Source organism: Polyodon spathula, chromosome 13 (assembly GCF_017654505.1).
Source record: "Polyodon spathula isolate WHYD16114869_AA chromosome 13, ASM1765450v1, whole genome shotgun sequence".
NCBI classification, from domain to species: Eukaryota; Metazoa; Chordata; class Actinopteri; order Acipenseriformes; family Polyodontidae; genus Polyodon; species Polyodon spathula.
The window spans coordinates 41,440,720-41,464,551 of NC_054546.1; the positions used below are offsets into that span (position 1 = coordinate 41,440,720).

Below are 23,832 nucleotides of genomic sequence, written 5' to 3' on the forward strand. Positions count from 1 at the left end.
ACAGTTCTACAAAAAAACACCTGCAACCCTGTACTGGAATATGTGCTTCCATGTTCATATTTATATATATATATATATATATATATATATATATATATATATATATATATATGAAATATATATATATATATACAACTCTTCAATATGAATTACCGTAACAAAATACTAAACTAAATTGTATAATTCTGAATTAAGGCATTTTATTAGTGTTCTAGCTTTAGATCTTCTTAAGTAATTGTGCTTCCATATGTCTTCTGGTATATTTAGAACATGGTTCATGAGATGTTTTCACTTTATTTCATGGGCAGTGAACATCTACCCATTAAACAAACCGCTTATTTATATTCAACCCTTTTATAATGTCTTTATAGGTGAAGGTGTTTTCTCAGAGAATGGTGCTGGAAAAAATATGGATATTCCTACTGAGCCTGTTAAAGATTCAGACATTTACAGACGAAACTATACAAGCGAGTGATGATTTCCTTGATAAAATGGCAGGAACAGCCAAACACAACCTCCAGGAAAGCTCAGAAAGAGGGAAAGAGCAGCTTGCATCAACAGATTCAGACTGTAATACTGATAAAGATGAAGCAGTACCATCAGCAATCCCAGTAGCTGGTAACAGTTCAAGTCTTGATGAATACATTTCATGTGTATCTTGTCAAAGTTTGTAAAGGGAAATGGGATCTTTATGTAGGTAGGGTTTCGTGGAAAGCTGTGGCACATGATGGTGTGGTTAATTGTTCCTCTAGCTTGGTTTGCAACAGTTATATCAAAAGGATGAGACAGCAAGCATTTAGACATAGTCCTTAAACTTGTTCCATCAGCTATTACAGCATTGCAGCAAATTCTATTAGTGAAACAAATAACTCCCAAGTCAGCAGGGAAACATTTAATAGAAGAGATTGAAACTACAGCAGTTAATCCAGAACCAGATTTGTTTATCAGAAGCCATTAAAAATAAATAAATAAATAAATCTATGATGATAGAGGAGATCTTGTTGGAACCTGTCAGCAATACCACAGAGACAGTGGCAGCAGACACCTTGCGAGCACCACTAATCCAGGGGGTACTGGAATACTTGGAAACATCAAAAGTGAATGAGCCTGATAACCCAACCACATGTCTAATAGAAGAGCTAGATTAGGGAGAAGAGACAACCCCATGACCACCAGGCACTGCAGTCAAGTGACAATAGGATTCCAATGGGGCGATTGCCTTGTCTATAAAGTGTATTGCAATTTAACTGGCTCCTTAACAATAATTGTAGTATATGCTGCATTGTATTGTAACATCTGAAAAATAATATAGTTGAATTGCATGGCTGGCCATTTTATGATGCCTTCCAGTGTCATTAGCTGTGGACTATTTTAACCTTTAAAAATACTTTTCTTTTCAGTTGGGGGAATAGCACACTGCAATTACTATTAGTCATTTGTTTCTTATTTATTTTTTCAAAATATGCTATTAATTTAAAAAGAAAAAAATGCTTATGTTTAAGTATTTCATTGTCACAGTTCACATAAATAAAAGCTGTTTTTGTAACCATTTGTTTATGTATTCTACACTACCTTTCTTGTTACAGACTGCAATTTCAATACCTTTGAAATTTAAAATAAACAGGATTGTAATAATCATTAAAGAATGTTGAATGACCTATACATAATGATTTACACATTGCCTAGCTTTGCTGTTCATGGTAGTCCCACACTTTTTTTTGTCCAACACCTAAATGAATAAGATAAATATATTTTTTTGTTTATGTTGGTGTTCTATGTAATATTATAGTAAAGTAAAACAATTCTGCAAAAACATTGCAAAATTAAAAAACTGCCAGAACAACAAATATTTAATGAATTTAATGCCTCTAAAATATTAGTATTTAGTGAGATGCAGTAATAATTTCATGCCACCAACTGAGGCGGAATAATATGTAGTAGAATTGAATAAACACATCTTTGATGATATGCAAATGAAATCGGAATATAATATCGCTCCACATCTGCTCTGGTAATTATTGCATTAACTTCTTTGTATCCCAAGAAAATTAATTGAGCTTTTGGTCAAAATAATCTTCAAATGCTTACCTATCCATGAAATAACAATCTCTTCAAAGAACAATTTTGTGGTGTTACAGAGCCCGTGTGCAGTATCGTAAACTGGTGATATCCACTTCAAGGATCTAAACTGGCGAGATCGGAAATGGGCAATTCCAGCACTAAAATGGTTGACAAGTACAGGTTATATGGCAAAGAATGGTCTTACTCCATTTACTCACTATTTTGCCACAATCAGTGCACAGGAGAGTTTCTGGGTAGCCGAGTGCAGCATTTCAGATTTAAAGGGACTCATTTAAAGGGATGTAATGGATGAGGTGTAATAGGGGTGTAGGTCTGTACTCAAAATGTATGCAAGTGTAGTTAACCAAGAATGACCTTAATAGGGGGTTAAATACATATATAAAATCCATGTTCATTTCAAACCAAACACAAAGTTATATAGTTTATTTTCTAAGCACGTTATGAACAAGATGGAACCAGTTCATCATTAAAGTAAATTAATAAAATCTATTAATTATTAGCCTTCATTATAAAACACAAAAATATATAAAAACATATCAGTGACATAAACAAATAAACAAATCTACAAATTCAACCTTTGTTAAGGAGACAGTGCTGTTTTTTCGCTTTGTACTTAATGGGGCAAAATGTCCAATTATTTAAAAAAAAAAAAAAAAAATTAAAATCAGAATGAGTTACAGGATGTATTTTACATGTGAAATGTCAAAACATTAGTTCCCACAGTACAAAACAAAGTTTCTGATTTAATTAGGCATGCATGCCTAAAAATGCCTTTTCAATACCTGTAGTTTCTAATGATACTTATTAATTACACACAATTATGAAACTCACAAGCCTCAGTATATTGGTTCAATTACTTTTCCTTTTTTTTTTTTTTTTAGGAAATCAGTCAGGAAAGGGTAAACATCTGATGACTTTGATCATCAGTGTTAATCTTTCAGCAGCATTTAAAAAGCCATGAGAGGCTGCAGAACAAACTTTTGAACTTCTATATTTGTCCGAGGGATGTGGCCAGCAGAACTGACTTAACATTTGTTATCCAATGCATAAAGACATTGGGTTATTCCGATATTGCCAGTGCTGGGTCATCAATTAATTTTTTGATAATGGAGGTTGAGAGTCACCATGCCACAAGTTGGTCTATAAAGATCATTTATTAATCACAAGTACCGTTTGAGCCCATTTTTCACACTGTAGGTCCCTTTAAAAGTGCTGGTGTTCAGTTCAAAGTAGAGTTTTTTTTTTTTAAATGCAAGTAGGTTGGGGCAGCGAGGAAAAAAAATAAAAAAATCAGTCTCCTTTTCAAATGAAACACTGGTATTACAAATGACATGAAAACACAGAGAGCATGGACCACAATTAATACATGTTTACCCCTCATCAGTTCCAGTATTACAAACTGCATGGCCCTCAATGAGTAAATCAGAACACCATGGGTAATAACATTAACGATTCTAATCATAGGTGACTTATCAACACTTTAAAAAACACACCTTGATAATTAATGTTTCCACTGGTGCACTTACTTGGTCCAAATTTTGCAAGCTATATTCACTCACTCACTCTCTGGCAGAGTGGCAAAGTCAATTCTCCAGGTAGTCTTATTTTCCCCCACTGGCATGTTCAGAACACACCATGCTTACTCTCAATCAGCTTTGACCACTTCGCAGCACAGCTAATGTGAGCAAGGTAATACATTGCAGCATTTTTACCACGACTGGAACTCTCTTCAAGTAACACATTTAATACGAGTCGCCCTGTATTTTGCATACGGGTCAGTTGCTGATGAACAGGCAATCTAGGGGGGGGAGCAGTTCCTACTGTAGCTGGCACTTGGGTGTAACAAACAACAAAACTAACTGGCGATTTTAGTTTGATGTTATGGATGAACGACATGAAGTACATAACAGCTGTCAAATGTACTTTACTAACAACACATTTTGTTTTATGAAACCCCCTCAACACATTAAAAATAAATAAAATATTTTCAATACTTAAACCATGGAGGTATTTAACCTGTGTTATCAGTTTATAACGTACATTATTGTCATTAGCTAACAGAATGTATCGCACTTTTGAAAACATCTTTTTAATGCTTTACCCAAATAACTTAAAAGGTGAACAGGCAAACAATTATTTGGATCTGTGGCTTGAATTCCAATATATGCAATTTCTAAATCAGAGAGGATGAGGGAAATCGTGTAGCACAAACAGCTGGTAGTGCTGCATAGTTCACAGTGTCTTAGAGGCCATTAACTTCAAGGTTGTGTTTCTGATTATGCATTACAGGCTTTTTAAAAAAGGCAAGGCATGTTAATATCACACTTATGCCCAATCTGACAAAAAAAAAAAAAAAAAAAGAGAAAATGTCTCAAGGCCCTTATCTGCACGGGACTGCATTCAAAATAAAGTCCAAAACACTCTTTGGTTCTTTTGGTGCATGGGGTTCTGCAACTTTACAGGACATTTTGTAAACACATTGAAATAGAAAGATGATCCTTGGCTGGAATGGATTCCTGGCAAGAAAATGCTTAAAATACTTTAACTACATTTGGCTGGCTGCCATGAGAGGGTTAAGTTCATACCACTTGGTCAAACATAGAGAATCCTGGTGCTGCCAGTGGCTGTAAGCTAACTGTGGCTCAGACTGCAATATAAAGGTACAACCATATTGTACACGAAGTCCTGTTAAAACATAAAGTCCTTTTATGAAAATACAGAGAACAACAGGAACCTGCAATGACAACATCAAGGGACATGGCTTAGAGCAGGGAGATTATGGATTCGATCCAGGCTTAGCTATGACTCACTTAAGGGTTTTTTTTTTTTTTTTTTTTTTTTTTTTTTAAAAGTACCTTCTTAGACAAATAACATTTAAAAAAAAAAAAAAAAAAAAAAAAAAAAAACCCTGCAAAGTGGTTAATTTTCTTGTTTACTGTTCACATGACAACAATGTTTTAATCAGCCTACAGGAGTTGAGACAAAGTCAGTGTTACATTTTTATTATGATTTGTGTTGCTAAAATCTACTAGTTTTCAACACTGGAGGTAAAATACCAAAAATGGACGGCAAAGCAAGTAAGTACAGTATATTTGGCTGAGGATTGTGTCAAGACATTTCCCAAAGAAACTACATGCATATGGAGGTAAATTGTTTTGCACATTTTGTAATGTGACTTTGGAGAAAATACGATCAATCACTACTTAGCTTCAGAATCACACATTAAACAAAAGGCTTCTAAAGAGGCTGCTGATCAGAACGTAAAACAAACAGCTTTCAGAAAACAAGCTGGAAAGTCAATGCAGATAAAAGTATTCCTGTCGGTTGTAGCCAAGTGAAATCAGTACTACAGGTATGATCCAGCACAGCCACCTCGCTTCAAACAACCTGCTGCTTACTTTTTAAATGCATTTAGAATTTTTGTCCCGAATAGGCATGTTCTTTCTATTGACTCGGTAATAATAAAATACATTTTTGCATAAGACCAACAACATGACTACGAACATGCTGCGTAAATGGCCTTTAGTAAAGAATTCCAGATGCCCTTGGGTCACCGAATGATGTGGTCCACGAAATCCTAATTTACTCCATAACCTACCCGTGAAAAATATGTAGATCCATATATATATATATATATATACACACACACACACACAAACAACACTATAGCCTAAGGATCACTAATAACCAAATTGATAAATGGTGCTGATAATTATAGACAAGTGTTATTTGAGTATTTGACTGGTTAATGTTAAGAAATTCTAAGGGTTTTCATAATGCCTTACGTGTTTTTATAACACCACTGTTATGTTTTCCTTCATATCAAATTGTATATTGATACTTTTTTCTCTTCTAAATAACGGGGTTGGTGAATATTATGGGCTATATATAGATATATATATATATATATATATATATATATATATATATATATATATATATATAATTTGTAAATACAAATAATTAAGATTATACTCAAAAGTAGCCATTTATAGATAATTTACTGGATTATTTATACATACACAAGAGATCCTTAAACTAAAGTGTTAAATAAAATAAAAAAGGGTCAAGTGGAAGAGCAGTGTCATTCCTCCCTAATCTCTCAGTCCTTCCTCTCACTGCTGCTGCTAGTGCAAGTTGAGTTCCTGCAGTTCTCTCTCAGCCCTCTCTCTCTCACTGCTGCTGGGAGTGCAGGTTGAGTTCCTGCAGTTCTCTCTCAGCCCTCTCTCTCACTGTTGCTGGTAGTGCAGGTTGAGTTCCTGCAGTTCTCTCTCAGCCCTCTCTCTCACTGTTGCTGGTAGTGCAGGTTGAGTTCCTGCAGTTCTCTCTCTCACTGTTGCTCGTAGCGCAGGTTGAGTTCCTGCAGTTCTCTCTCAGCCCTCTCTCTCACTGCTGCTGGTAGCACAGGTTGAGTTCCTGCAGTTCTCTCTCAGCCCTCTCTCTCACTGCTGCTGGTAGCGCAGACTGAGTTCCTGCAGTTCTCTCTCAGTCCTCTCTCTCTCACTGCTGCTGGGAGTGCAGGTTGAGTTCCTGCAGTTCTCTCTCAGCCCTCTCTCTCACTGCTGCTGGGAGTGCAGGTTGAGTTCCTGCAGTTCTCTCTCAGCCCTCTCTCTCACTGCTGCTGCTAGTGCAAGTTGAGTTCCTGCAGTTCTCTCTCAGCCCTCTCTCTCTCACTGCTGCTGGGAGTGCAGGTTGAGTTCCTGCAGTTCTCTCTCAGCCCTCTCTCTCACTGTTGCTGGTAGTGCAGGTAGCGTTCCTACAGTTCTCTCTCAGCCCTCTCTCTCACTGTTGCTGGTAGTGCAGGTTGAGTTCCTGCAGTTCTCTCTCTCACTGTTGCTCGTAGCGCAGGTTGAGTTCCTGCAGTTCTCTCTCAGCCCTCCCTCTTACTGTTGCTGGTAGCGCAGATTGAGTTCCTGCAGTTCTCTCTCAGCCCTCCCTCTTACTGTTGCTGGTAGCGCAGGTTGAGTTCCCGCAGTTCGCGCTCCCGCACGCGCCTCGACTTGTTGGATTTAGTGGAGCGGCTGGAGCGGGTGGACTGGGCAGACTTGGTGCTCTGACAGCGAGACGACGCCCTCTTCAGGAGGTTCTGGGAAATGGAGCGGTGCAGGTTCTTCATAGAAGAGGAGGCAGCCATGGTCACGATCCAGGGGTGCTTCAAGGCTTGGCTGGCTGTCATCCTCTCGTTGGGGTCGACAGTGACCACACGATCAACAAAGTCCTTGGCAAGGTTGGAAACACTCGGCCAGGGCTGAAGGATGAAATAAAGAAAAGAAAGAGGAAATGACAAATCCAACTTACAGGCTTCACGATTATTTTAAGATACTGTTCAAGATAAAAAGGCTGTAGTGATGCAACTTCTATTTTATTGCAACAGGTTTTTATAAGAAATAAAACTTGCGCCTTGCTAAATGCTACACGGAGGCAACAGTCTTCAGTCATATTTGAAGGTCTTCAATCTGCTATGGATGCAGTGGCACTCTCAATATACAGTACATACATGTTACTCAGAATGGAGAATACTGATTTCTGACTCATCCCAATAACAAAAAATAAGGTGTCAATAGATGGCAGCAAAGAGCAAGTTTACAGATGCCAAAGAAAGCCATCAACGAATGTAACATATTGCTGTAACTGCTCACCTATAGGCGCCAATAAACACATAAGCTATACTGCAGCACAGTAAATGACAGGTATCAGTTTGAATGCGCTATTTGCAGTTTTAGCTTTAATTTCTTTAATTCGGGTTTATTTTTTCAAATAAAGTGCTGTGTTCTCAGTTCCATCTTCATTTACTATTCATGGCAGTTCAGTAGGTCCCCCACATAACTAAGGGAGAAATATACTTTATTACACTTTGTTCTGTATGCCGCACATACAAAATCATCTTTCTAAATCACCAATTAAAACGATGCCCCCAACACAGCTGTTACTGTACCTCGCACTCTTGGGCATTAAAACATTAATTAAAACCAGGGAAAAGAAGGACAAGATTTCATTGCGTTTCCAAGCATTTACTGCACACTGGCATCAGAGCAGCAAGAGCAGGTCTTTCAGACGATCAAACAGCAGCATCAAAAAGAACTGCTGCAACAGAAAATGACTCAAAAGATCCAACTACAGGTCAGTAACACACAGACTTAACAGCATCAAAAAGCATGACCTCAGTCCTCAATTCTGTCGTGCTGGCCATGTTGATCTGCGTACATCAAATATCATTAACTTGATATTGTTTGATGTCACTTGTGCAGGAAAGCGTTACACATGGATGCCTATTTCTGCAAAGTAAAGGCCTACACCCCTTCCTAACACTTTAATCTCCCAATGCAATCGATGTTTTATACTATAGAAGCAAGAGTAAGCTTGATTCGAAGGATGCAGGCATGAGGCATCAGAAGCTTGCACGCTGAAGCTTGTTCTTATAATTCAACTTCCTAAGAAGCACTAATATTTTGGTGCATTATTTCAGCCTTTAAATCCTCTAATAATAATATTAATGTGAACAAATTTTTATGAACAAATGCAAAGTACACCCAGGTGAACAATCAAAAGGGAATGTCATATCAGATCAAATGTTTTTTTAAACACATGAAGTCAAACGGATATCACTGACATGTAGCAGTGAAATGGTTCGTTTATAGACCATTGACAATCACATATTCCAGCGAACATCCAGGTGGGCACCACTAAAAAGGCAGCGTGGATCACCCTTCTATTTTAACCAACAGAGAACACAAAGACTTAACAGGCAGATAACATACATAGTCAGAGGCAAGGGAACTTCCATGGTATCCAAAGCTGGCAATGAACTTTCACCTGATCAGAAGCCAACATTCCGTGCCAAAATATGCATAACTAGTAAGGCACAGCCAGCAGGGCCAGACGATGACACTCCGTATCATGCAAATACACCTGTCTTTGAAAACGTCCACACAGTGGTAGTACCTGATAGGGACGAGGTCCATCCATTGCCTGTCTGTATAACCTGCTTAACTGGAAGATCGCAGTTTAACTATTACAATGTAAAAATGTGAGCTCTAATGGAATGCATAGCACATGGGTGGATAAATTCAAGTCAAACTTCAATCTCAGTTTTTGTTACAAACACTGATTCTGACTGGAACAAAGATGCAGACAACCAAAGCAAAGTATTGAGGTTTGACAAAACCACCCGCCTGTGTTAAGAACCCACGGCCTGCCAGTTTCTTATCACTATAAAAGCAGCATTATTCTCACTGGAGCAAATTACAAGCAAGTTTGAATCGTGCCAAATGTTGTGCTTTAAGTGTTACATTTAAAGTGGTACCGCTGAATTACAATAGCTGCGTTACATAGATAAGTCCTTACCAGTTTTGTCCAGATGGCCTTGCTGTACATTGTCGGGAACTTGATGCTATCCACGCTCCATGGTTGCCATGTGAATTCCTCATATACCAGCAGTAGAGTGACCATGGAGTGTGCTGTAAACGCCATGCTGTTCCGAGGAAATCACATGACAACCAAAGAGCGTGGATAGCAACAAGTTCCCGACAAAGTACTGCAAGTCTATCTGGACAAAACTGGTAAAGACTTGTCTATGTAACGCAGCTATTGTACTTCAGCGGTACCACTTTAAATGTAACACTTAAAGCACGACATTTGGCACAACTCCAACTTGCATGTAAACATAGCCACTGGCCCCTATTTCTTCTTTTTAAGATCTGTTGGTTACTCAAGCTGAAAACAGACCATATGACCTACAGAAAAGGCACCGTGATGCAGCCGTTTATCTATAGATTTGTATTTAAAATATCTGCATATTATGAATACATGTAAAAAAAACAAATCAAGAACCAAAAATAAACTACCTTAGAACATGTAATTAAATAGTGTCTTTTACTTGTTTCAGTGATTTGTACAAAATGTACACAGATGCATGTATTCATATACTAGATTAGCTTACTGGTCTTTAGTTCTGTTGCAGAGCTGAAAATGTTCATAATGTTAATAAAGCTGATATGTAGCAAGCAAACTGATTTTAAAGCATTCCTGGAAATGTTTAGTCATGAAGCTTTGTACAAAAGCTGTATTCCTTTTTAATGAAATGTATAATACACCCATACATCTTCTGACCTGAGTGGTTGTGTTATTTAAAAGTGTCACTGAAGCAGGAGTTATTTCTATGGTCCTCAGTAGACAACGGCAGCAATCTTAAAGGGTCACATTTTTATACACTTTTGCCTTGACCGCTAAAACAGATCCTTCCTTTTTTTTTTTTTTTTTTTATAAAAAAAGATAATCAATGCATGCCATTTCCAAAAGCACTCTTTAGAGAAAAAAAGTCTCCCTTTTATAGTACAGACTATTTGACATAGAAAATGTTATCAGGACATTGAGACATTTGCAGTAGAAAAAAGCTAACAGCAAAAAAATGTTATTCCTGAGCAGAATGAATAGAAGACTTGTTAGAAAGAGTTACCTAACCGGGTTGAGTTTAAAGAGCGCTTTATCTGATTTGCTGCCATTCTTTTGCTTATTAACCTGTGAAAGTCTTTATAAATGTCTTCATGTTGTATAACTTCTGAACAACTTGGTCATATACCCGCTGCTTAGTAATATGTCTATGTGCAAGTTTGCACTGGTCCTAACAGATTCAAAACAGACTCTTAGTTGGCTGCTGTAGTTCCTCTTTCCTACAGACTGTACTGTGGATGTAGCTGTTCATTATGCTGCTTGCTTTTGTAAATGAAGGACTGGTTTTGCAGATTATTGCACACCAGTGAGCATGCAAGGCTGTGTCGCTGGTTGTAATCTTGTCTCATGTGCGCTTATACTTTACAACTTTTTCCTGAACTGACTACAATGTTGCTGACTTTGAACACAAAATGCATGACGATTCTCACTGTGAGGAACAATCTCAATCTTACACACAGATTGCTTGTAAATCTTTTCTACCAGCCAGGGAAACCACTGTAACAAGCTGCCTTTTTAAGATTCTGGATTAAGTTACAGAAAGCTGGCCAGTGTTTTGTCTTCCTGGTGTAGTACAGCACAGCTTTACTAGTACAGGAGTCATGCATTAATTGCCTGCGGGTCACAGAGTGTGGACGAACGAATATTTATTAAATTGTTAAATATAGTACTCGAATTGATCGCTAAGCATTACTTGCCTTCATTTGCTTCTCTTTTGGTTTAAGTGTTCCTGCTTTCATGCTGGACTTTAATATAAATGCACCAGCCTCACTTTTAAAAACAAGTTTTTGGTGCAATATAAAAAATGTACACACAATTCTTGGGACCACACATAAATCACACATACACCTGTCTTTTAGCTGGTCCAAATTAATATCTGGGAAGATATATAATTCCCATTTTTGTCATGCATCCTCTACTCATTATGCCAGTCTTAATAAATCCCAGTTCCATTTAGTCTGGTATTTGCACAGCTCATCTGCAGAGTTTCCTGTTTAAAAGGGGGCTTCTTCATAGAATACATGTTTCTTACAGCGAGAGTCGTGGAGCCAGTTAATCTTGGTTCAAGCACCAAGTCAATTACTAAAGAATGACCCTGTGCTTAGGTGGTACCATGCAATACATTTGCATGAAATTCTTCATAAGGTTTGACATGTCGTAAGTGTTCCAGTTCTGTGTTGTTCGGGAGTACAGATTTTCTGCAGCCTTTACCTAGCTAAGCTTTTGTGAGCCGATTCAGAGCCGTTTGAGGTGACCACACTCAATTCCAGCTACAGTAAGCAGAAAGATATTTGCCGCTACTAAGTTCAAGAGTAAACCGTGCCCACAAGCAATACATTCAGACGTCTATTTGATATTCATTTCACGTGCAAATTCTAATTTAAGTGCAGGCTTTGACTTTGGCTTTGTTTTATTGCTTCTTGCATGTACTTTTTTCTACTCTTGACCCTCTTGCTAACACGGAGATTGCTTCCATGGAACAATCTTTCTCATGGTTGCAACCGTAATGGATTTTACCACTCCGCTATTGTCGATCAGCTAGAAGGACAGCAACATTACATTTTGTCAGTTCCACCTATATCAGTTTAACACACACGTAACAGAGAGGCAATTCTTCAGAGCCTGGATGTGTTTCATCTGTTTCTTCTTTAGTTTTTTTACACTTCACTGCTGAAGCTGTCATAACCAAAGCTGTGGGAGATGACAGATCTGCCACAGCCCAGTCATTCAGTCAGCAGGAATGCAGATAATACAATTAGGGATTCCCAGACAATGCCACCACCTGGTAGGCAATTGATGAATGCAGTGCAGTTTAAATCAGTCACAGGAGCTGGCCAACATCTCAACGCTTAGGGGCTGGGAGGTTAAGCAGACTGGCAGCACAGTACAAACTGTAACCCTCACTCACACGTTGAAATGTAGAAATTACTGGGATCTTGATCACACAGTTAGACCAGCTGTACTTTAAACACTAAAGACAGAGACAACTAATGGCCTGTGGCCGCTACCCATCCTGCTTGTATTTTTGTAATCATATATGCTGCTATTAGAGAGGGGATTATCTATTTATCCTTTACTGCAATTAACTGGATTGATAAAGCTTTAAAATATATAATGCTCTTGAAAATAAACACACCAACGTTATCACCTCATTTAAAATAATACATAAAAAACAAATAAATAAACCTTCAATAAACTACCAACAGCCTCTTGCTCCAATCCCACTTCCGCCAGCACAGTACTGTGCTCTGATCCCATGAGAATACACACCTGTGCTACACACAGATATTTAGCCATCATTATAACAATGAACTCTTCAGTTTTTTGCTCTATGTAAGGTGCTCAACCCTATATATAACACTGAATTATATGGGCTGTGTATATATACACATACATACATACATACATACATACACACACACACACACACACACAAACAATTCTTACCTCCCCGGAGTAACTGTATTTTCCCTTCAATATCTGCCTGTATAACCGTGTCCTATTATCATCTTCAAATGGCATGGTCCCACTAAGCAGTATATAAGAGATCACGCCTAGCGCCCACATATCCACAGCGTTCGTGTAGGGCTTCCGCACAAGGATCTCGGGGGCAATATACTCAGGTGTGCCGCAAGTCGTTTTCATAAGGCAATCATCCCCTTTTTTACGGGTGCTGGCCAGACCGAAGTCTGTGATCATGATTTTGGAGTCGCTGCCCGGGTGGTAGTAGAGCAGGTTCTCTGGTTTCAAGTCGCGGTGTGTTATTCCCAAGGTGTGCAGGTACTTCACCCCATCCAGGACCATCTGCAGGACTCGCGTGGCATCCCGCTCTGTGAAGGAGCCCTTGGCGATGATGCGGTCGAACAGCTCCCCGCCGGTGGCTAGCTCCATCACCATGTAGACACGCTCCTGCGTCTCGAACACCTCGATGAGCTGGATGATGTTGGTGTGCCGCACCCTGCGGAGCACGTTGAGCTCGGACTCGCACACCTCCCGGCCCTCCCTGTACCTGGTCTCGATCATCTTGATGGCGTACGGCTGCTTGGTGCTCTTGTGCTCCACCCGCACCACCCTGCTGAAGCTCCCACGGCCGATCAGGGCTTTGATATCGTACTTGGCCGTGACCCGAGAGTCGAACTTGGCCCGGTACTTAGCCACCTTGTTCCTTCTGGGGTCGCCTGGGTCCGGGTGACCATTGACCGGTCCTCCAGGGTAGGGGTTGTTGGTGGCCTGTGGTGGGGAGGGAGAGCCCATCTTATTAACAGCCTTGCCCCCGCTGCCATCGTCCTTGATGAAGTGCTTGTACTTGTCAGTTGTCTGGCCTGTGTAGGGCTCCACCTTCTTGACCAGGTCCAGCTGGACATCCTTGGGCGGCTCAGGAAGTACTTTGCTCGCCCCGCAGCCCATCACGTAATGATCACGTCGCTGGTCCAAGAGGGCATGGTTACCGTAGTGCCATTTTCTAGTCTGGAGTGGCTTCGTTATTAGACGTAGCAGTTTTGCTTTTTTTTAAATCTGCAATAAATAAAATGAAAAATTATGCAATATTTTAATTTGAATTGTCTCAATTGTAGCTACCTATAGTATTAGTATAAAGCAGGATGGATTGTCAAAGTACTGCTTTCAAAGCTATTTTATTACATTAAAAAGAATCAACAGTCAAAGTGAACCCCATGGGCTGCCAAAGAAAACAACATGGCAGACGCATCAGACAGTCGTACTACTGAAAGAGGAACACACATTGATTTCTGATCCCCATGACATGCTTAACAATGTTTAAAATGAGCGTACTTTCATATTGCTTAAGGATTAACACAGGTAAATATGAACAGCAGCCACGGTTATTCACTGGAAGCACTCCACTCTAGATACAAAGCTTTCAAGAGGTTTGCAGAGATAGACCAAACTGTGTCCCACAGAGCTATTCCATGCTGGTGGCACAAACACTTGACACATCAGGGTTCATGGGAAAATGATATCATCCAATATTTTACCACTCTACTACCCCTGATACTTTGGGGGTAAAATGCCTAGAGGAGAAAATGTTGTATCTTAATAGATGAAACTGGTTGGTACTACAGCTTTTAACCCATTAAGGTCCACGAGAAATTGAGCAGTTTGTTCAAACGGTTTCTTATCAAAATACATTTGAGATGGACTCGAACATCACAAGGAAACTGGCAATTTCGATGCGCAGATCCAGTCTGTCAGTAAATTTTAAACCCTTTTTGTTGCATCAAGTTAGCATCAATTTCACGTGTGGGACACATATCTCCCTTGTATCTTAAAGGGTTAATCAATTAAAAATTAATGGTTTCATTGCACAAGCTTTTTTTTTAAATTTTAAATACAAAAAAAGTCTATACTTAAATCTCCACTTTAAAACACTTTTAGTATGAATACCCTACTGAATCAATATGACAGTATGAACTGTAGATCTATATGACTAATCCATTGAAAGAAATCATATTAGTAATTTACCAATTTACAAACCGTTGTAAAACCAGTGCCTAAATGCGAAACAGAATTAAAAAGACAAAACATGTTTCTCTAAAATGTACATTTATTCACATAAAAAAACAACTGATATGTAGTCACGGCATCCAATTATAGAGGAGTGTTTACCGAATTACAGTACAGTTACCTGTTGCACAATAAAAAAAAAAAAAAATGTCGAGATACATTACAATACTGCCCTGAGCGACACAAAATAAAATAATCTGAAACATTAAGATAGCAGAGGGCCTCGGAAAAAACAGTTGAAGTGATATTTCCGCAGGATTTAAATACTGTAGATTGAAAACTGTTATCTAATGTTATTCTGAGCAGCGCAAGACTGTCTACTGTCTACTGACTGACTGTAAAGGAACATTTGCTAGTTCAAACTGGACAGTTGACACAACAATGAAAATTGGCGTGAACTTGTCTTTATATCAAACCAGTTATTAACGGTGTTTTACGTTCTGTTATTAAAAATACGACGCATAATTTTAAAAAAAGAGAACTTGACATCTTAATAATAATAATAATAATAATAATAATAATAATAATAATAATAATAATGCGTTGCATTATAAGTTTTCTTTTTGGTGGTCACTTTTTAGTATTTTTGTGGAAAAATTTGAAAAAGACGAGGCACTTTACCTTTAGCCTTCGGGGTTTACATCCGTTTACAATCAGGTGTGTTTCTTAATGGCCCAGCTTCTCCCTGCCTCTCTCTCTCCCCTCTCTTCTCTGCTTCTTACTCTCCATTTTTCGTTTCTACATTTTTCTAAAATGATTTCTCTTCCGTCTTTCCTCCTAAACTATTAATAATAACATGTTTTATAAACGGCGTTGAAAGGCCTACCCCGTTTTAGTTTCTATGTTGCCTGGATATACAATTAAAATACTCAAAGCTCTTTTTTTATCTGCTTCAAGTGTTTTTTGTTTGTTTGTTTTTGTTTTTAATTTAGGTCTTAAACCACCCCCCTCAATTTTTGAGTGAAAAGATTTTTTTGGAAAGAACTCGGCTCTTTCCGATCTTGGACCCACAACTACACAAACTCCCACTGATCTCACTTCCTGGATACCAAACGCAGCTCCTTAGATTCGAAGCTTGTTGCTGGGAGTAGAATGATAGGAAACTGCATCCCTGTTCTCGCCATGTTGGCTCTACTGGCGCTGTATTTTTAAACACGGTGTTCACTCTTATAGAACCAACATGTCGCCAGTTTCTATCCGTCTCCACTTTATATCGACCTTGAGCATCAATTCTCAGAACCTGAAGGTTTTATAAATGCCAGTTTGTGACACATACAGAGGAAGTCCGTGGAACTAAAAATAACTTATGGGAATGTAAGCAAACTCGGCTGTCAACGCTGTGTTTTCTTCTAAACCTCTTGCACCAAGAAGTTGGATAGGGAACAAAACCAAAAGGAAGGGGACACTTTCTGGCAGCAGCACCCTGACACTACTGGTCAGCTCTCTGCTTTATTGAGATCATTTGATAATTATATGAAAACTGGAAGTTTAAAAATACTTGAAAACAAACAAAAAGTGCCGGCAGAAGGAATTTCAGACAATTCAACATAATGGTTAATGAGCTTGCTGCAGTACCCTTTGACGTGGCTAGAGTGCGCTTGATTACTGAACATTATTTTCTGTTAAATATTCATATGAATATATGCATATTGCAAAAATTGAGAAAGTGCACTCTGGGGCAAATGTTTTTATATAAAAGCACTGTTTTATAGACACAAGTTCTGATAATTTCTTTTTATCTTTAAAAAAATAGCAAATCATGCACTGGAGAAAAAGCATAGTAAATGTGTTTTAAAGTGTGTAGCACGCTGCTATTGTCTGTGAATTACACCACAGCTAAACTGCAGATCTGGAAACAACACACACACACACACACACACACATTTTTTTTTTTTTTTTAATGTGTTGGCCCTCAACCTCAACACAAGGGATGAATGCATTATCCTCCGAAGAGCGAAGGAAATTCAAATTTCAAATTTACAATCTGCACCAGGCTTGTCTGAGTTAAGCCTGTACTAGTTAATAGTGTCTATGACACAAACATCCTGAAATTGCAATTTTAGCCAAGATGACAAAACAGCCAGACCTCAGGCTGTGGGTTTATATATATATATATATATATATATCAATATATATATATATATATATATATATATATATATATATATATATATATATATATATATATATAGATTTATCCTCCTGTATAATATTTAAAGGGGAGGTGAAACATATTATAAATATTAGTTACACTTTATATCAGTATTATAAGTAATGTCTATAAGTCAAATGTCATTAAAGGTATGAGATACAGCTAACAATATTAGTAAATGATTTATATATATACTATACCTGTTTTTTTATTATTATTATTATTGTAGCTCTTGCTCTTCCTATAAATCAAAAAATGTCCCAGTGCTGGAACAGAAAACAGAAAACATAATCCCTCAGTCACCTGCATGAGCACTGATTGGGTAGAAGAGTTGATTTAAAAAACATAATCTGGCTTCAGTCGACATGACATTAAACGTGCATTAGCAGCGTGGGGATAATCCTCTTTGCAAACTCTGTGCTGAATCCCTCCCCGAATTGAGTCTCAAACTCCGTACTGAATCCCACCCCGAATTGAGTCTCAAACTCTGTTATGAATCCCACCCCAAATTGAGTCTCAAACTTCATGCTGAATCCCACCCCGAATTGAGTCTCAAACTCCGTACTGAATCCCACCCCGAATTGAGTCTCAAACTCCGTACTGAATCCCGCCTCGAATTGAGTCTCAAACTTCATGCTGAATCCCACCCCGAATTGAGTCTCAAACTCTGTATTGAATCCCACTCCGAATTGAGTCTCAAACTTCATGCTGAAGCCCACCCCGAACTGAGTCTCAAACTTGTGATTTTGAAAGGGCAACTAATAAAAAAATATATAGATTATCTAGAATTACGGTTCCCTTTAAATACAATAAAACCAGCATTACAGGGATTATGAGGTACTTAGCAATGAAAGCCTTAAACAACAGGAAATAATTCAAACCAGTGGCCTTCAGTGTGGCAGCTGGGATTGTTTGTGAGCGAACAAAATCCACCTGCTGTACCTGATGCCATTACTCCAACCCAGCCCCACACTGCAGCCATGCACACCTGATCATCACATTACTCCAACCCAGCCCCACACTGCAGCCATGCACACCTGATCATCACATTACTCCAACCCAGCCCCACACTGCAGCCATGCACACCTGATCATCACATTACTCCAACCCAGCCCCACACTGCAGCCATGCACACCTGATCACACATTACTGATCATCACATTACTCCAACCCAGCCCCACGCTGCAGCCATGCACACCTGATCATCACATTACTCCAACCCAGCCCCACGCTGCAGCCATGCACACCTGATCATCACATTACTCCAACCCAGCCCCACACTGCAGCCATGCAGCCATGCACACCAGCCATGATCATCACATTACTCCAACCCAGCCCCACACTGCAGCCATGCACACCTGATCATCACATTACTCCAACCCAGCCCCACACTGCAGCCATGCACACCTGATCATCACATTACTCCAACCCAGCCCCACACTGCAGCCATGCACACCTGATCATCACATTACTCCAACCCAGCCCCACACTGCAGCCATGCACACCTGATCATCACATTACTCCAACCCAGCCCCACACTGCAGCCATGCACACCTGATCATCACATTACTCCAACCCAGCCCCACACTGCAGCCATGCACACCTGATCATCACATTACTCCAACCCAGCCCCACACTGCAGCCATGCACACCTGATCATCACATTACTCCAACCCAGCCCCACACTGCAGCCATGCACACCTGATCATCACATTACTCCAACCCAGCCCCACACTGCAGCCATGCACACCTGATCATCACATTACTCCAACCCAGCCCCACACTGCAGCCATGCACACCTGATCATCACATTACTCCAACCCAGCCCCACACTGCAGCCATGCACACCTGATCATCACATTACTCCAACCCAGCCCCATCAGCCATGCACACCTGATCATCACATTACTCCAACCCAGCCCCACACTGCAGCCATGCACACCTGATCATCACATTACTCCAACCCAGCCCCACACTGCAGCCATGCACACCTGATCATCACATTACTCCAACCCAGCCCCATGCAGCCATGCACACCTGATCATCACATTACTCCAACCCAGCTATGTATAATAACATTATAATTATGTGTCAGTACACATGTATTTACTAAGTACCTACTACCCCTCATTGATAACCAGCCTCTAATTCCTTTATTGGTCATTAGTGCGGTCTAGAAGTCATCTATTATCATCAAATACAGTTAATAATACTGCAATAATGTGCAGTACACTCATCTCTGTGTTAGTTTTAGTTTTTGCAGTTTTTAATGATAACACTGTTTTCATATAGCTTTTTATAATGTAGCACAGTCTTTGATAAGCACCTGCCAACCGAACGCCCAATATCAAAGTCTCTAAGATCTGCTGTATTGCCAGTATTACCGAAGCTGAAACAGAAGCAACAGGGAGATGCAGCTTTTACATACCACAGAACACATTTCAGAGCAGTATTAACCTGTGATATGAGGATGATGTTCCTCTCCCCACTCAGCGCACCTGTCACTTCATAAACCTCGCCGGCTCCCTCTCCCTACGGACCCCCTGCACGCCCCTGTGCTAATCTTAACCTGCTGAGAGATGACTTCATTCTTCCATTGCTCCCAGGCCCAGGTGTAAACACCTTGTTGCAAGAACACAGCCCTCTCAACGGCTTCCCACGCCATTTATTGCCTGTGTTGCCCACTTTCATTCACATTTTATAATTTGAATAGGCCTACTGCTATTGATCGTATCATATCACATTGGGTAAAAATAACAAGGGGTTTCCAATACAAGAAACAAAGAAACAGATTGAGCTGCCTCGAGTGAACAGGAGTTTATTTAGCACAGGTCAGGTCACAGGGTTCATTTAAGGAGACTGAAGGATCAATGCTTGATTTGTTCAGGTAGAAGAGAAAGGGATCAATAAGCCCAATGTAAAACCCTGTCCTTAGCGAAGGCGTCAGTACAACCTTGTATTCCAGTCTAATTCTCTCCACCCAACTCCAAATGCTTCTCTTTCCCAGGATTGTACCCGACAAGCTCTTGACACGAAGCTTATTTTTCTCTTCATGATATATTTATTTTCGTGCTTGTGAATGTTGCTGGATTGGTGGTCTGAAAGCCACAGAGCAGGTACAACACAGGCAGTGGCAATGCAGGCTGCTATAGATGCACAGAGACTATCTTGCTAGGGAGCGACCCCACTGTTAGAGACCGAGAAGCTAGTCCAGCCTCCTGCGCTGTCCCTGTGGTCTTTATGATGTGGACACCTATCCATGTCATCAAGATGTTGATGCAGTCTTCAAAAGCACTAGAAAACAGTGGGGCCCAGTCTCCCCCAGGGAAAATACTGCTGTTGTAGTGTAGAGTGAATCCCATGCGTGAGATTCCAATCATACTCACTCCAAGTCACGATCTTGGCAAGGGATTACTCCTATAATAGGTGGTTTATGGCATACACTCTATGCAACTCAAGTGGACTCCATAGTACTGTAAAAATCTCTTTTAAAATCCAGCTGTCGAGGTATGGATTGATATGATCGACGCCGTAGTCAAAAAATTCAGAAATGCAATTTTTTTAAGCTGATTTACTTCCATATGAACTTTCCCCTTTATAATTACGGGAACCAATTTTATTCTTAATGCAGTTTCGCTAGAATAAAAAAAAAAGAACCAAAATCAATTCTCCACCGCAATCTCCAGACGGTGATGAGGTTGCTAATACTAATAAGAGGAAAGAAAGTCGATTTTTATCACAGCCTCGACTATCGCTCCTTTAATCATCATTAGTTCATTTGTGCAGCTATTAAAATGCTTGCTAAGTGTAAGTGGCATCCTGATTCTCAACGAGCCTAATGTTACCGACACTGCTCACATCCTCTGCAATGCTAATCTACAGGAATCTTGTGGTTATTGAGGAGGAATTCAATATATATAATAATTGCTGTTCTTCTCTTTACCATTCTCCGCTGACCAATCAACAAGATTGAAGCTTAAGCAGAGGCTTGGTTTCAATCAGACAAAGTGCTTCCTCCCAACAAAAGCTTTTAAGCGAGCAGAAATCCATCAATCAGCCAGGGCCTGATCCCTCTGCAACCCCAAACCCACATTCCAGTCATATTATATAGATGCAGAAGCTTGCTAACCTGTTGTTATTCGAAGCAGGGTTTCATTTTCCTCAATGGCGAGATGGAAGGAGCGATAACACTCTCAGACATCAAACCTGCAGTAAGTGTGTACAGTAATATAACAGCCACACACTTAGATGTGAAGATCCATTGACACATATTTCTGAGTGATGTTGACGGTGCAGTGTTTGGTATTTTAATGTCTATTATATTGTGTAGTGGTACCGCCATAGACTGTTCATAAGGACAATAATAATGTCTTTAGGATGTGATATGACAATTCGTTTCACCCTCTTAAAACAAATTAAATTCCATTAAATAAATGTAATTATGAAATGTGAATTTAAACTGAAAAAATAAGACAATTTCTTCTTTTTTACATGCATAAAACACCACCCAACTGCTCTTTGTTATTTGGTTATTTCAATAACTGCTTTACTGTATTACACGATAACAAAAGCTAAGGATACATTTTGTACCATGGCTGGCTTTGAAAATGCGTCTCTCTTAATCCTGCCTACAAGGCTCTTGGCAATAATTGGGTCTCCTTGGCCCTGCTAATGCCACGGATCTAATCGTTTCAGGAAGTGATTAATCGTTAATAGTTAAAAAGAAAGAAAGAAAGAAAGAAAGAAAAGTGGTTTAAAAGATAACTCCTGAGCCATTGCAACGTTTCTGCTCCACTTGTATAACTCCCCTTTAAAATAATAATCCTGCAGCTCGCTGACTCCCGCTTTCAAAGGGTTCACTATTTATCTCTATTGGTATTCTGCATACAGAGCGCTCTCTGGCCTAGCACAGTGTTTTTAATAATCAGGGAAAATACGGAAATATGATTTCCACTGGGACTCACTAACACAGTTCTGTCTGCTGCATCAAAATCAAAATGACAAAAATGAAGGAACATCAATCACGTTGAATCGGCCCCTTTCCCTGACTCCACCCGCACCTTGCAGAATGGCTGACCCAGCTCATTGGACTCTGGAGGTAACTATTAGCAGTTCATTGACACGCAATCTATAAATAACGAGCCCTCAAATGGTACATGTTTGATGGGGCTTAATAAAAAAAAAAGCCCTGAAACGCAGTTTCTGTGCCTCAGTACATGAATAACACAATGCTAACCTGCTGCCAGGGAATTCAAAAGGTACATCCATATACAACACCAACCTTAAAGCAAGCAGCTTTGGAATATATATATATATATATATGTGTGTGTGTGTGTGTGTGTGTGTGTGTGTGTGTGTGTGTGTGTGTGTGTCAGTGTGTGTGTGTGTCAGTGTGTGTGTGTGTATGTTTTGGTTGTGTGTTTCTATTTCTGGTGAAGCAGAGTGTCAGTGACTGGGGGCAGCTTGTTCTTGCTGTGAACGTGATGTTTCTTGTGCTGGGTGGACAGTAAAGTTATAATGTAGTTATGCCTGAGCAGCTCAAGCACAGTGTGACTACAAAAACAGGAGCCCATTTGTTTCAAATGCAGTACCGTCTTGTTTGTCCCCTTGATTCCTTAATTAGGAAAAAGATAAATAAGATACAATGGGGGTTTGTGTGGGTAAAGCATCCTTTGGCTCACCTGAGATGCAATATCTACCCAATACAAGTCAACTTGGGTCTTTCAGGGACTCAGGTACTCAGGCTGTGTGTGTTCAAGGTAATCGGATGTTACTAAAGCAATATTATTTTTACATCTGCGGATTAGATGACATATAAACAGATCTGACCCTTTATCCTGTTCTTCTGTCTGATATTTCAGGAACTCCCCCCCCCCCCGTACACCAGATGGCTTCAGACGCACATTTGTAAAGAGCGACAAAGCCTGTGGCAATTGCTCTAGGAGCCAACTTAATTGCATCTGTGATTGATTCCGGATTCAGTATTTCATGAGGTAAACCTTCACGCCCGTTTCGAATGAAAGCACTCGAGGGATGTCTTGAAACGGATCTCTTTCTCCCCGATACAAAATATATTTAATACAGATAGTAAAATCTTACAGGTGAATCGGCACAAGGTGCAGCACTAAAACCCAAATAAATCTGGCCAGTCCAGCATATTTCCATTCAGAAAGCCAAATCACACACACACACACACACACACACACACACATATATATTAAGAGCCTCTGGTGCTGCTGCCCTGTATTACCCACCAGTCTCTTATAAACGCTGTTTGGATAGCATTAGTGGGATTAGATGTTCACGACCTGTCGGATTGGAAACATTATTCTGAGAGAGCCTCGCTGTTTATCAGAGCAGCTGTCGAATATGAAAAATGTATGAAGACAGGCAGTTGGGGAAATAATAACGTGATGCAAAACATAAAGACAGGTCACTTTAATACTGCAGCCACTGCCAGCGATGGAGCATCAGGGCAGTGAGAAGAGGAGCCGTCTTTCCTGCCTGTCCCCGATAGTCCTCTTGGCTCTTGTAACCGGACAGCCCAGCAGCGGGAACACCTTTGGATTGAAGCTGTAGGACATTGTTTGAGAGACAGCCTGGATAGAAGTTTGAAAGAGATTCTT

The 23,832-nt window shown here is 39.8% G+C and overlaps 1 protein-coding gene across 1 annotated transcript; it reads right to left on the reverse strand.

Moving 5' to 3' along the window:
- Nucleotides 1-6,071: 6,071 nt before the first annotated feature.
- LOC121325191 (serine/threonine-protein kinase H1-like) lies at nucleotides 6,072-16,075 on the reverse strand. Its single transcript, XM_041267523.1, has 3 exons — nucleotides 15,676-16,075; nucleotides 12,979-14,046; nucleotides 6,072-7,330 (listed from the first exon to the last, which is right to left on the reverse strand). The coding sequence occupies exons 2-3, from the start codon at nucleotides 13,936-13,938 to the stop codon at nucleotides 7,022-7,024; spliced, it is 1,269 nt and encodes a 422-aa protein (XP_041123457.1). The 5' UTR covers nucleotides 13,939-14,046; nucleotides 15,676-16,075; the 3' UTR covers nucleotides 6,072-7,021.
- Between the last annotated feature and the right edge of the window lie 7,757 nt (nucleotides 16,076-23,832).